The 13049-nt window shown below is 35.3% G+C and overlaps 1 protein-coding gene across 2 annotated transcripts in view; it reads right to left on the bottom strand.

The window, feature by feature from the left end:
* Positions 1 to 297: 297 nt before the first annotated feature.
* LOC123559887 (WD repeat, SAM and U-box domain-containing protein 1-like) overlaps positions 298 to 13049 on the bottom strand; it is a 28035-nt gene continuing 15283 nt past the window's right edge. For both annotated transcript variants that reach the window (XM_053552165.1, XM_053552166.1), the window contains exons 7-12: positions 12167 to 12207; positions 11470 to 11576; positions 8508 to 8741; positions 7516 to 7596; positions 7127 to 7198; positions 298 to 5733 (exon numbers count right to left, since the gene is read on the bottom strand). In XM_053552165.1, the coding sequence (XP_053408140.1) occupies positions 5585 to 5733; positions 7127 to 7198; positions 7516 to 7596; positions 8508 to 8741; positions 11470 to 11576; positions 12167 to 12207 (684 nt within the window). In that variant the 3' untranslated portion in view covers positions 298 to 5584. The remainder of the gene's footprint in view (positions 5734 to 7126; positions 7199 to 7515; positions 7597 to 8507; positions 8742 to 11469; positions 11577 to 12166; positions 12208 to 13049) is intronic.

The following is a 13049-nucleotide window of genomic DNA, read 5'->3' as shown; positions in this document are numbered from 1 at the left end:
GTAGATGGCAAATGGTCAAAACAAAGTAAAATGTTCCATAGGTTAACCTTTAGCCTGCTGGCGGCAAGTGATTCTGTCTTTGCAACCAGTGCAGACTCTGCCTTTGCAACCAGTGTAGACCAAGACAAGCCTGCACTTATATGCAGGCTGATCATGGTCTGCACTGTTCCCTATTCAGTCCTTCAGTTTTCAATGAACACTCGAATAATAAATGGTATTGCCCAAACTGAACGATGGACCAGTCTATTTTAGAAATTTAACAGGGTAAAGGTTAAAAATGAGAAGCAAACACTAGCATGTATTTCCTTGTTTTAATTTTCTTTTCATAGAAATGTCTTGAGAAGTAACAGCTAGTCTACAAACAATTTTATGGTCTTGATAACAAATAAATATTGTTAAATTAACAAAGTTTGATCAAAGTACAACTACAAGAAGTAGTTCAGTTACGGTCGAACTTTGTTAACTTGGAACTCCTCCGAACCGACAGAATTTGTTTGACTTATTGGTAGTTTGAGCCAACAAATAATATACATTACACAGGGATTTTGCCAGGACCTGATCGCGAGTTTGAGTGAAGAGTAGTGTTTGAATTACAAGAGTTCGAGTGAATGAAGTTTCACTGTACATGAATGAAATTATGTCTTACATTACAAGCTTTGTAGACTTCTTGGATTTCAGTTTTCATCGCAATTTGTTTTCATAAATACGTCAGATGAACATGATAAAAACAGCAAACCATTCTCTATTCAAGAATGAGATAACATTGAGCAAGGTGATTCTGAAGTAAAATTATTCAGTGAAAGTAGTACCTTGACAACACACTTACCATATTATCATTTACTTTACTAATAGGCCGACTAACCCATACTGAAAATAATTAAAGAGATTTATTCATGCATATTCATAACTAATCCATCAGATTGTGATTACTATTGTGGTACTAGTAGGAGTGGATCTCTGGACCCACGGTAAAAGGCCAGACCTATAAAACCAAGGACTGTGAGTTCTTATCTCCCCCATCACTCATCTTAAATTACTAAAATTCCGTAAGATACCAGTCTTGTGTATAGGTTCTTTTCCATGGATGTTTCCGGAATGCAGCACCTTCTATAACCTTGTACTGTAAATAACTTATGGATTCTTCTAAGAGTGGTGATTATAACAGAGTAAACGTGCCTGTACGTACATGCTTTCAGCATTTCTCAACATATCTAAAAAGTCAGTAGTTTAAAATACAAGAGCTGTCCGTAAGACAGCACGCTTGACTTTTCTCAGTGCTTGACTGAATTAGAGCTTACCAGTAAAAACTTTATAAAACTTTAACCAAAACATTTTAAGTTAAAAATGGGCATAACTCTGTCAAAATTCAAATCAGAGTTATGGGGATTATTTCTCCTGGTGTAGACTTTGATAGTAAATAATTATTTTAAGTTTCAAGTCAAAAGCTTTGATAGTAACAGAGGTATTTGACTTTTATCAAAAACTTGAACCAAAAACTTCTTAAGTTAGAAAGGGTTATAACTCTGTCAAAATTCATTTCAGAGTTATGGTGATTGTTTCTCCTGGTGTAGACTTTGAAAGTAAATAACTATTTTAAGTTTCAAGTCAATAGCTTAGATAGTAACAGAGATATTTGACTTAATCAAAAACTTTAACCAACGGTGATGCCAATGCCAGGGCGAGAGCAATAGCTCTACTTTTTCTTCGAAAAGTCGAGCTAAAAACTAACAAAGATGCAATCATGACACAATATCTAAATATAGAAACAAATATATCTCCTTCACAAACTTAACAATCTAGAATATATAACAACTAAAACTGCAGACAAATACACATTTTCATTACTTGCACATAATGTTAAGCTATTTGGCATTACAATGGATTCAACAACAATAACAAATTACTAAATAAAAATTATAAAAATCAACAACTGATTAGGCCAACATAGCATAATCGTAAGCATACACTTGAAAAGTAAATAAAGTCAATCACTTGTGTACGCCACAATCGAAAAAAAATCACAAAAATATTTAAGAACTTCAGATTGTTTACAATTAAAACAGATCTACTGGTTGGCATGACAAAATGGATACAGTCATATTTCTGGTGCAAGACTACTAAGAAAATTGGGTACATTTCAGTTCTACAGACCAAATGACTTTTCACTATTCCACTGACATTGTTTAAGCAATATTTTGACATGTATCACATACTCTACAGGGATACCACTGTCTATTTGTTCAAGATTTAGCGCCATTTTTCAACAGTTTTCAGTTATGTAACGGTGGACAGTTAGCCTAACCAGTGTTCCTGGATTCTGTACCAGTACAAACCTGTTCTCTGCAAGTAACTGCCAACTTCTCCACATGTATTAGAGGTGGGGGACAAATGATTTCTGACACAATTTTTTTTATCAAATCATCTGTGAGAACATCAGCCTCGCCAGTAAATTCATCTATAGATCTGCACTCTCCCTATTGAGCTAAGCTGGCGGGAAAACACAGATTCCTAGACAGTAGATAAACCAATACCTGATTTTTTTCACCACAAGAGTTGAAAATATAACAAGAGCTCGTTGAACACGAAATGCCCCCCTTGATGCATTCAGTAATTGCACAAGGAACAGAAATTATAAGCTCACTGTAAACAAAAGTTCTACTGTTCTGGTCCAATCTGACCTTGACCTTTAACCTATTAACCTAACTAGAGATCACAGAGTGATCTTGGCACGGACCACCAAGCCAATTTTTTAATGTTCCAAATTTCAAGACTAGCTCAAGATCAAATTCAAGGTTAAATTTCATTTCGGTACAAAACACTGTGTAATACTATGTGGTCCAAATTTGAAAGCTGTGGCTTGAGAAATGTGAAAGTAGGTCACTAATCAATTTCAAGGTCAAAGTTCATTTCGGCAGACAGAACTATGCATGTGCTTCAAATTTGGAGGCTGTAGCGTGAGAAATGTGAAAGTAGATACTAGGTAAAAATCAATGTCAAATTTCAATTCAGAACACAAAAATATGCATGCAGTCCAAATTTAAAGCCTGTAGCTTCAGAAATGTCAAAGAAGGTCACTAGGTCAATCTCAAGATCAAAGTTCATTTCGGTACACAAGGCTATGCATGTGGTCCAAATTTGAAGGCTGTAGCTTGAGAAATATGAAAGTAGGTCACTAGGTCAAAATCAAGGTCAAATCTTATTTCAGAACACAAAACTATGCATGTGGTCCAAATCTGAAGCCTTTACCTTCAAAAATGTGAAAGTAGGTCACTAGGTCAATAACAAGGTCAAAGTTTGTTTCGGTACACAAACCTAAGTATGTGGTCCAAATTTGAAGACTGTAGCTACAGAAATGTGAAAGTAGGTCAAGATCAAGGTCAACTCCTGTCAAGGATCATCTTGCCACTTGAAACAATACATGTGATCCAAATTTGAATGATGTAGGTTATAGACATGAAGATTCTACATTTTTCCCTATATAAGTCTATATGAACCATGTGACCCCGGGGTGGGGCCATATTTGACCCTAGAGGGATAATTTGAACAAACTTGGTAGATAACCACTAGATGATGCTACATTAAAAATATCAAAGCCCTAGTCTATGTGGTTTGGACAGAAAGATTTTCAAAGTTTTTCCCTATATAAGTCTATGTAAACCATTTGACCCCCAGGGCGGGGCCATATTTGACCCTAGGGGAATAATTTGGACAATCTTAGTAGAGGACCACTAGATGATGTCATATACAAAATATCAAAGCCCTAGGATCTGTGGTTTTGAACAAGAGGTTTTTCAAAGTTTTTTTCCTATATAAGTCTATATAAACCATGTGACCCCCAGGGTGGGGCCATATTTGTCCCCAGGGAAATAATCTGAACAATCTTGGTAGACGACCACTAGATTTTGCTACATACCAAATATCAAAGCCTAGGCCCTGTGGTTTTGGACAAGAAGATCAGAAACCATTTAACTGTTCCTGGTAAATGTGACCTTGACCTTCGACCTAATTAACTCAAAATCTATAGGGGTCATCTACTGGTCATGACCAACCTCACTATCGATTTTCTTGACAACAGGCCTAAGCATTCTTGAGTTATTGCCCGGAAACCATTTTACTGTTCCTGGTCACTGTGACCTTGACCTTTGACATACTGACCTCAAAATCAATAGAGGTCATCACTAATCAGGGTCACTTTGACCTTGACCTTTGACATACAGATCTCAAAATCAATAGGGGTCATCTGCTGGTGATGAACAACCTCCCTATCAACTTTCATGATTCTAGGCCCAAGGGTTCTTGAGTTATCATCCAGAAACGGATTGGTCTACATACAGACCGACCGACCGACATCTGCAAAACAATATACCCCTCCTTCTTCGAAGAGGGGCATAATAAAAGAAACTATCAAAATATCATAAATTGTTTACAATGTTTTCTTGTATATCTGAATTTATAACAACTGCCTTATGTTGGATGCATGTTGCAAACCAGCAAAAGCATTTTGTTTTAACCCTTATGCTTGACATGATGGATTCTGCCTTTGCGACCAGTGCAGATCATGATCAGCCTGCACATCTGTGCAGTCTGATCATGATCTGCACTGTTCGCCATTCAGTCAGTATATTTTTGGCAAGCGCCCCTTTTAACAGTTAATGGTACTGTCAAAATTGAAAGATGGAAAAGTTCATTATATAAATTTAGCAGGGTAAGGATTAAAACCTTTTGAAGCAAACAAGCCAATTTTCCCCATGTGCACTGAAAGCAAAATACACCTAGACATTTTCTAAGCGATTTTTCCACATACCGGTAGTCATTTCTTAAACACATATATTTTCATATAGTGGTCATTTCATAAAATTACAAAATTCTGCCTGCTTGGTAATTTCAATCTAATGAATAATTTTTGTAATGCCTTGTTAAGTAGAGTAATTGTATGTAATTTGCACAAAAAATAAAATAAGATAAGTTACAAATTTACCTTTTCACTTTATCATTTATTTCCATCTATGCTCTTGATTTAACTAAATCTATATAAATGAAATTATTTCAAAAATGTTCTGCAAATTTACGTCTTTGACATAATCACTTTGATTAGCAGTGTTTTGATTGTCAAGGCAGTTTTCTTAAATGTTGTTTTTTTTTTGAGTGCCCAATTCTTAAAATCAAGCAAGAAGCATTTTACATAGGTTACATAGAACTGACTTCCTACAAAAGGAAAACTACATCAGACTGAAGGTTTTGTCTTTAAATTACATGCACTATTATCCATTTCTAAATATATCTTATCAATTTGATTTGAAGTTTAACAAGTACAATACATGACGCTATAATTCACTTAAAATGCTGTGAGAGTTTTAAACTAATGCAAAGCTACTGTTAAAAATCATTCAACTTCTTCAAAAAAATATATACATCTGAATTTGTCTATACTGTGATATTAATACGGAAGATGAAATTTTTTGACACATGTAAAGGCATTCTGGGATAACCAAGGCTCTACAGTATCCTTCTATACTGGTAGTTCAGATGATCTTAATTGAAACTACACACACATGACATCCACCACAGTTGCTATGGTGTATAATCAAGGATTCAAGTAGCGCTGTATGATCATTTTAAGACTTCTGTTTGGTGTGAGATCCTTGGAAACCAGCACCGCATTAGTCATCGGACTTCTGTCTTTCCCTTTCTGTATCCAGCTTGTAATGGCTGCACGCTCATACGTATATCCATCTACAATGTACAGAATTCTCGGAAACATTAATCAGGATGCATTACAGAAATCTGAATTTGGCCAATTCTGTTATGTCTGTGATGAAAATTAACATATTCTTCTTGCAAGTTTCACTACATGTAAAGTTTTTGTGACTTTCTCTACGTGTAGTGGCAAGTTTCATTACACATGTACTTGTGGCAAGTTTCGCAACCTGAATACTTGCTGCTTGCTTACTACTTTACATGAATCTGTAATGTTCCACTATATGTATACCTGTGGGGAATTTCACTAAATACACGTCTGTGGGGAGTTCCACTATATGTATACCTGTGGGGAATTTCACTAAATACACGTCTGTGGGGAGTTCCACTATATGTATACCTGTGGGCGAATTTCACTAAATACACGTCTGTGGGGAGTTCCACTATATGTATACCTGTGGGGAATTTCACTAAATACACGTCTGTGGGGAGTTCCACTATATGTATACCTGTGGGGAATTTCACTAAATACACGTCTGTGGGGAGTTCCACTATATGTATACCTGTGGGGAATTTCACTAAATACACGTCTGAGGGGAGTTGCACTACATGTATACCTGTGGGGAATTTCACTAAATACACGTCTGAGGGGAGTTGCACTACATGTATACCTGTGGGGAATTTCACTAAATACACGTCTGTGGGGAGTTCCACTACATGTATACCTGTGGGGAATTTCACTAAATACACGTCTGTGGGGAGTTCCACTACATGTATACCTGTGGGGAATTTCACTAAATACACGTCTGTGGGGAGTTTCACTACATGTATACCTGTGGAAGGTTTCACTAAATGTATACTAGGACGATACAAGGATGATGCAGATTAAGTTTGATGAAGATCAATCAGGCGGTTCATGAGAAGAAATTATTTAAAGGCTTTTTTATTTTAAGCCCTAAAATGGACCAAGCAGGCCAATTTAAGAAAGCACCTTAACAGGTTACTAAAGACCAAGTTTGGTGCAGATTGATCAAGTGATTCATATGAAGATTTTTTTTTCTACTTCGAAAAAAAATTGAGGGAGGACCTTACAAGGTCATTTCAGATTAAGTTTGGCAAATATCCATCATATGAATCATGAGAAGTTGTTAAAAGATTTTTCTACTTTTATCTCTGACTGTCTCTATTTATAAAGTGAAAACCATTTGAACAAATCAGAGAGGTCCATGCTAATGACCAAATTTGGTAAAGATCATTCTTGTGGTTAATGAGAAGAAATTGTTTAAATCAAAAAGCTTATCTCATATAACAGATCATGGACAACAGACACAGCAACATTACAGTAACTAACCCTGAATTTACCTTGGTACAGGCGAGTAAAAACTAGGTCTAAAGACTGCTATGTATTTGAATGTTTTATAAGACATACCTGAGCATATAACAGGATCCTTCATAATCTCCCTGGTGATTGGACATAAGAATTCATCCGGCACACCTGCATCTGTCAATTACAAACAACATTTAAAAATTTTCTCCTACTCTTTATTACCTGACCTATTTGTGTGATATTTCTGAATTAACAGAGAACAAACCACAAAAGATCACCAAACTTTAATAACTGATCTAGTCTGGCCTATTTCAAATAAATAACTAGAAGGCCTTAAAGGAGTCATACAAGAACTCTTTTTTTTGAGTACTTTTCAAACCTTGGCCTGAATCAAAATGTATTGGTAACTCCTGATTGCGACATACTTTTATAAGTTTGTCTTAAATAAATCTAAGGTGCTTTTATAAGTTTATTCAGTAGATAAGACCTACCTTGATCCCTCTGCTGAACAATCGGGTGTTCAAGAAGTCTACTTCGGCATCGCAAAATTTTATTTCTGTGACCAAGTGAATCTGAAAACAAGAAATAATTCATTTACAAATGTATATTCTCATATAAATTGTTAAATCAATTGTATATTCTCTAAAATGTATCCCCTCTCACTGCAACTAATACAAACTGCTCCCTAATTAACCAAGTCAGAAAAAAAAATTAATGTCAAGGAAAATACCATTATTAATATTTAGCCCATGAAAGTTTCAAAATGTTACACAATCACTGTGATAATGTTAAACTAATTTGTTGTGTTCATGCTACCTAAGAGTTCTTGAAAGTTGTCGACAGGAAATGGAATTAATCTGCTAATATTCTAAATTCAATATTTTGAAATGACTGAAATTTCCAATGGAATACCATTTTATTGTTGTACACTGAAAAGATAAATCCAACTGCACTTTTTTTTTTAAAGAAGTTCATATCAACACTCAATGAGCTCTTTTAAATCATTTATGACATTTAATGGTATCATCTGGTATTTAACAGAAGTCAATAAAAAAAGCCCATGATACTTAAATGATGAATCACACAACAGAGGTGTAAACCATTTGTTTTGTTTTGAAGCATTTTATCGTAACATTTGTGTTTCTTTTTGAGATGTACATGTGGGATATGGACAAAGACCCCCTACTCAATCTGACCAAGGCGGACAAGATCCCTGCTTAGATTTTTTTCAATTACATCCCAATTTTTCACTTTGTTCAGTTTAAAAACTTAAATTCATCTTATTAAATATTGAATTTCATGAATTTTTAAAACTTTTTTTTAAATTTTAGAGTTTTAATTTAACAAAATTCAAAGGGGAGATTTGTCTGCCTCGGTCAAATTGAATTGAGCAGAGGAGGGGGAGAAAGGGGATGGGGTTGTGGTTCATCCAGGGAGGGATTACGTCCTACATTTAGTAAGAGTCTCTGTACAAAATACATACCAACACCTAATCCAGTCATAAGACTTTCCTGAGTCAAGGTAAGCAACTCCTGTCCATCAATATCGTGCTTTCTAAAGTTATCCTTGTACTGGTCGAGGCCTATTTCCTCTATCCACTTGCACACATCATCTACTGTCCACTTCTCCGCCTCAGATTTTATCTGGCTAGACATGTCAATATCAACTGTCTGTGGAACATCTTCAATATACAGTCCATCCTTCGTCTCTAAGGCAGCTGTGAAATAAAATAATAATAATGTTATTTACTCACCAGGAGGAACTAAAATCTTATACAAGTTTTTATTTTGTTATGTTTTTGTTGGGTTTAACGTTGCACGGACACAAGTGTAGGTCATATGGTGATTTTCCAGCTTTTGAGGTCAGGAAGAACCTCAGGTGCCACTGGGTATATTATTCCACTGACCTTTGGATGGCTTCCTCACATAAAGAATTTAATGCCGAGTGAGGCTCGAACCCACATTGGCAAGAGGCAAGTAATTTTAAGTCAGTGACCTTAACCACTCGGCTATGGAGGCTCCATATGTTTTTAAAACATAGTTATCATAATAATGAGATTTTCAAGCTGATACTATATAAATATCATATGGCAGTGTGTGTGACATTGATATTGTCAACCCGAGGGCAGAATATCACCCAAGGCGGAAGCCGAGTGGTGACATTCTGTTTCGAGGAGCTGTCACAGGAGACAGCGCGCTGGACTATTTCGATGCTGGATAGTGAAATTGGGCACATCTGAGGAAGCTGGAGCTGTCACTGGAGTGTTTAATGACTCCAATGGTGGATGAAGATATTGCACAATAGCTTGAGGCTGTGTCAAAAATATTAAATTACAAGAGAGATAAAGACAAAGTATATCAAAACACTAAATAAGTATAATTCTAAGCAAAAAGGGAGCATAATTCAGAAAATATTGGTGCAAGAGATATGCACCTTGTGTCATATGATGTGGGTGATGATGTGGAACAACTACTTCAAGTCTGAATCAAATCCATTTAGTAATAACTAAGATATAGTGAAAATGCATCAAAATTAACCTTAAATTCCAAGTAAAAGGGGGCATAATTTATGAGAAATTGGTGCCAGAGTTATTGACTTTGTGTCATATGATGTGGGTGATAAGGTGGAACAACTATTTTAAGTTTGAATCAAATCCATATAATAATAACTGAGATAGAGTAAATGTGCACCAAAACCTTAACCTGAAATTCTAAGTAACAAGAGCAGTCCGTATGACAGCGCGCTCGACTTTTCTCAGTGCTTGACTCTGAATTAGAAAAAAAATTCCAAGTTAAAAAGGGACATCACTCTGTCAAAATTCAAACAGAGTAATGGGGATTGTTTCTCCTGGTGAAGACTTTGATAGTAAATAACTATTTTAAGTTTCCAGTCAAAAGTTTTAATCATGTTAATAGTAACAGAGACATTTGACTTTATCAAAAAATTCTAAGTTAAAAAGGGGCATAATTCTGTCAAAATTCAAATCACAGTTATGGGGATTGTTTCTCCTGGTGTAGACTTTGATAGTAAATAACTATTTTAAGTTTCCAGTCAAAAGTTTTAATCATGTTAATAGTAACAGAGATATTTGACTTTATCAAAAAATTCCAAGTTAAAAAGGGGCATATTTCTGTCAAAATTCAATCAGAGTTACGGGGATTATTTCTCCTGGTGTAGACTTCAATAGTAAATGAGTATTTAAAGTTTCAAGTCAATAGCTTTGACAGTAACAGAGATATTTGACTTTATCAAAAACTTTAACCAAAAATTCTAAGTTTAAAAGGGGCATAAATCTGTCAAAATTTAAACAGAGTTACGGGGATTGTTTCTCCTGGTGTAGACTTTGAAAGTAAACAAAGAACTATAAAATACACAGAATGGCAACTTGGGATAATCCCGCGTCATCTCGTGTTAGCGTGTTATCTTATTTCAAAGCGTTTGCCGACTTGATCAGTCATGATCAAATCAACAGACGCTTACTGGTGGTATGCCCAGCATGTAATAAACCAATTTGAGTCCTTTTTCAAACAGAAACTGTTGATTTCTCAGACTTTCAATCATAAATTCATTCCTTCCCCGTGTAAAAAATACTAATAACATTAAAAATGCACCATTATCATGATAAACAAATGATCCGAAAGTAACCTTATTTCAAAGCGTTTGCTGACTTGATCAATCATGATCAACAGACGCTTACAACAAGATCTCATTCAGTTGTCACGGGATGTTGGCGAGATTTGCTCTATATGCCTTTCAAGTTGCCGATCTGTTTATTTTATAGCTCTTTGAAGTAAATAAGTATTTTAAGTTTCACGTCAATAGCTTTGATAGTAACAGAGATATTTGAGTTTATCAAAAACTTTAACCAACGGAGAGGCTGATGCAGACAACGGGGCGAGTGCAATAGGTCTACTTTTTCTTCGAAAAGTAGAGCTAAAAAGGGGAGGTAATTCATCAAATATTGGTGCAAGAGTTATTACTCTTGTGTCATATGATGTGAGTGATGATGTTGAACAACTATTTTAAGTTTGAATCAAATCCATTCAGTAATAACTGAGATAGAGTGAAAGTGCATCAAAACTTTAACCTGTAAAAAGGGGGGATAATTCATGAAATATTGGTGTGAGAGTTATGGCCCTTAGACTATATAATGTGGATGATGATGATGACTAACTATTTTAAGTTTGAAACAAATCCATCAAGTAATTACTGAGTTAAGGAGGAAAAATAGAGTGTAAAAAACTTCAACCGACGCCAGGTTGGGTAGGATTAGATAGCTCTCCATATACTTCGTATAGTCGAGCTAATGAACTGTCTCTTTATGGCTACGAGTAAGGACAGTTTCAAGCTTTGAAATTTAATCTTTTTTTCCTGAATTACTGCCACTGTTAAGAATGGGACTCTAGAAAGAGTTATACAAACAAATAAATGAGTTAAATTCTTACTGAAGAGCTGTTGTTCTGATTGTAGTTTCCAAACCATGACAGTTTTATCATTGGATCCCGATGCTATATACTGACCATCACTCGAAAAGGCACAACATGTCACATATCTGTAAAACATTTATCATGCAAACATATAATAGATTCATATATCTGTAAACATTTATCACATAAAAATATACTAGGTCCATACATAAGCAAATATAATGTAAACATATTCTAGATCTATACATCCATAAACATACATCATGTAAACATACATACTAGATCCACAAATCTGCTCACCAGCTTAGCTCAATAGGAAGAGCGCAGACCTACAGATCACTGGATAGTGAGTCGATCCCTAGGTAAGGCGTATGTTCTCTGTGATGATTTGATAATAGATATTGTGTCAGGAGTCATTTCGTCCTCTACCTCTTAATCATGTGGAGAAGTTGGCAGTTACTTACAGAGTACAGGTTTGTATTAGTACAGAATCCAGAAACTCTGGTTAGGTTATCTGCCCGCCATTACATAAATTGAATACTGTTGAAAAACAGCGCTAAACCAAAAAAAAAAAAAACAAATCTGTCAACGTGTTTGAATAAAATGGTCAATACATTATACAAACTACATTTATATATATATATACCCTAAGCAGTTGGGGATGTTTTCAGCCGTCTATAAAATGGAACTTCTATGTATAATTTTAAGAATTTACCTCTTGTGACCTTCTATAACATGTAGAGCGGCTCCTGTAAGCTGAAAGAGAATGAACCATCAAAGCATTAAACATATATTGTATATAATGTGAAATAATCTCTGAACACATGTATACAAAGATATCCTAATTACTGACTGTTTAACAGCCAGGATACTGTGAAATCATTATTCTAACACGGCCAGCGAATAACCTACATACATGTAGAGCAAAATCTATCTCGGGTTATTCTGCAATAAACCACCCACGTGCAATGATGTCATCCGGTCCAGGTTCGTAGCACGGTCGTAAAAAGTAGTTACCATTTTTTCTAACACTGTTGATACTAGTATGTCATGTTAGAATCGAAATAACAAGTTCCCAAGTGTGATTTATCGTAGAATAACCCTAGTTTTTCGTTCTTATGCAAAACAATATATCACTCAGGCCTACAGCCTTCCTGATATATTCTTACGCATAAGAACTCAAAACACGGGTCATTATACGATAAACCAGACTTGGGAACTTATTATTTTTTAAATATTCCTTGGGAACTAGTTTTTGTAGATTTCATGGCTGAGTCAATCCATGGAAGTTAAGGTAGTTCTGCACATTTGATAAACCGGAAGTGATGGCGTAACGTCATTTATCCGGATACCGTAGAATAAAGTTTGGATTCCGCAAACGGATATGAAAATCATTTTATGAATTAATGGCAACCCGTGAGTAGATTTATTACAATGGTAACGGTACTATCTTTCTAAAGTTAAAAAATGATATCAAAACATCTGACACTTTAAATAATTCAAAATAATGTCTTAAAACCAACCTGAAATGGGTGGGTCAGTTTAATCATGAGCAAATATCTCAACAAGAGGGCCATGAAGATCCTGTATCGCTCACC

This window comes from Mercenaria mercenaria, chromosome 10 (genome assembly GCF_021730395.1).
Source record: "Mercenaria mercenaria strain notata chromosome 10, MADL_Memer_1, whole genome shotgun sequence".
Lineage (NCBI taxonomy): Eukaryota > Metazoa > Mollusca > Bivalvia > Venerida > Veneridae > Mercenaria > Mercenaria mercenaria.
Note: the sequence above shows the minus strand (reverse complement) of the source record. Positions and strands in the feature narration are given on the sequence as shown.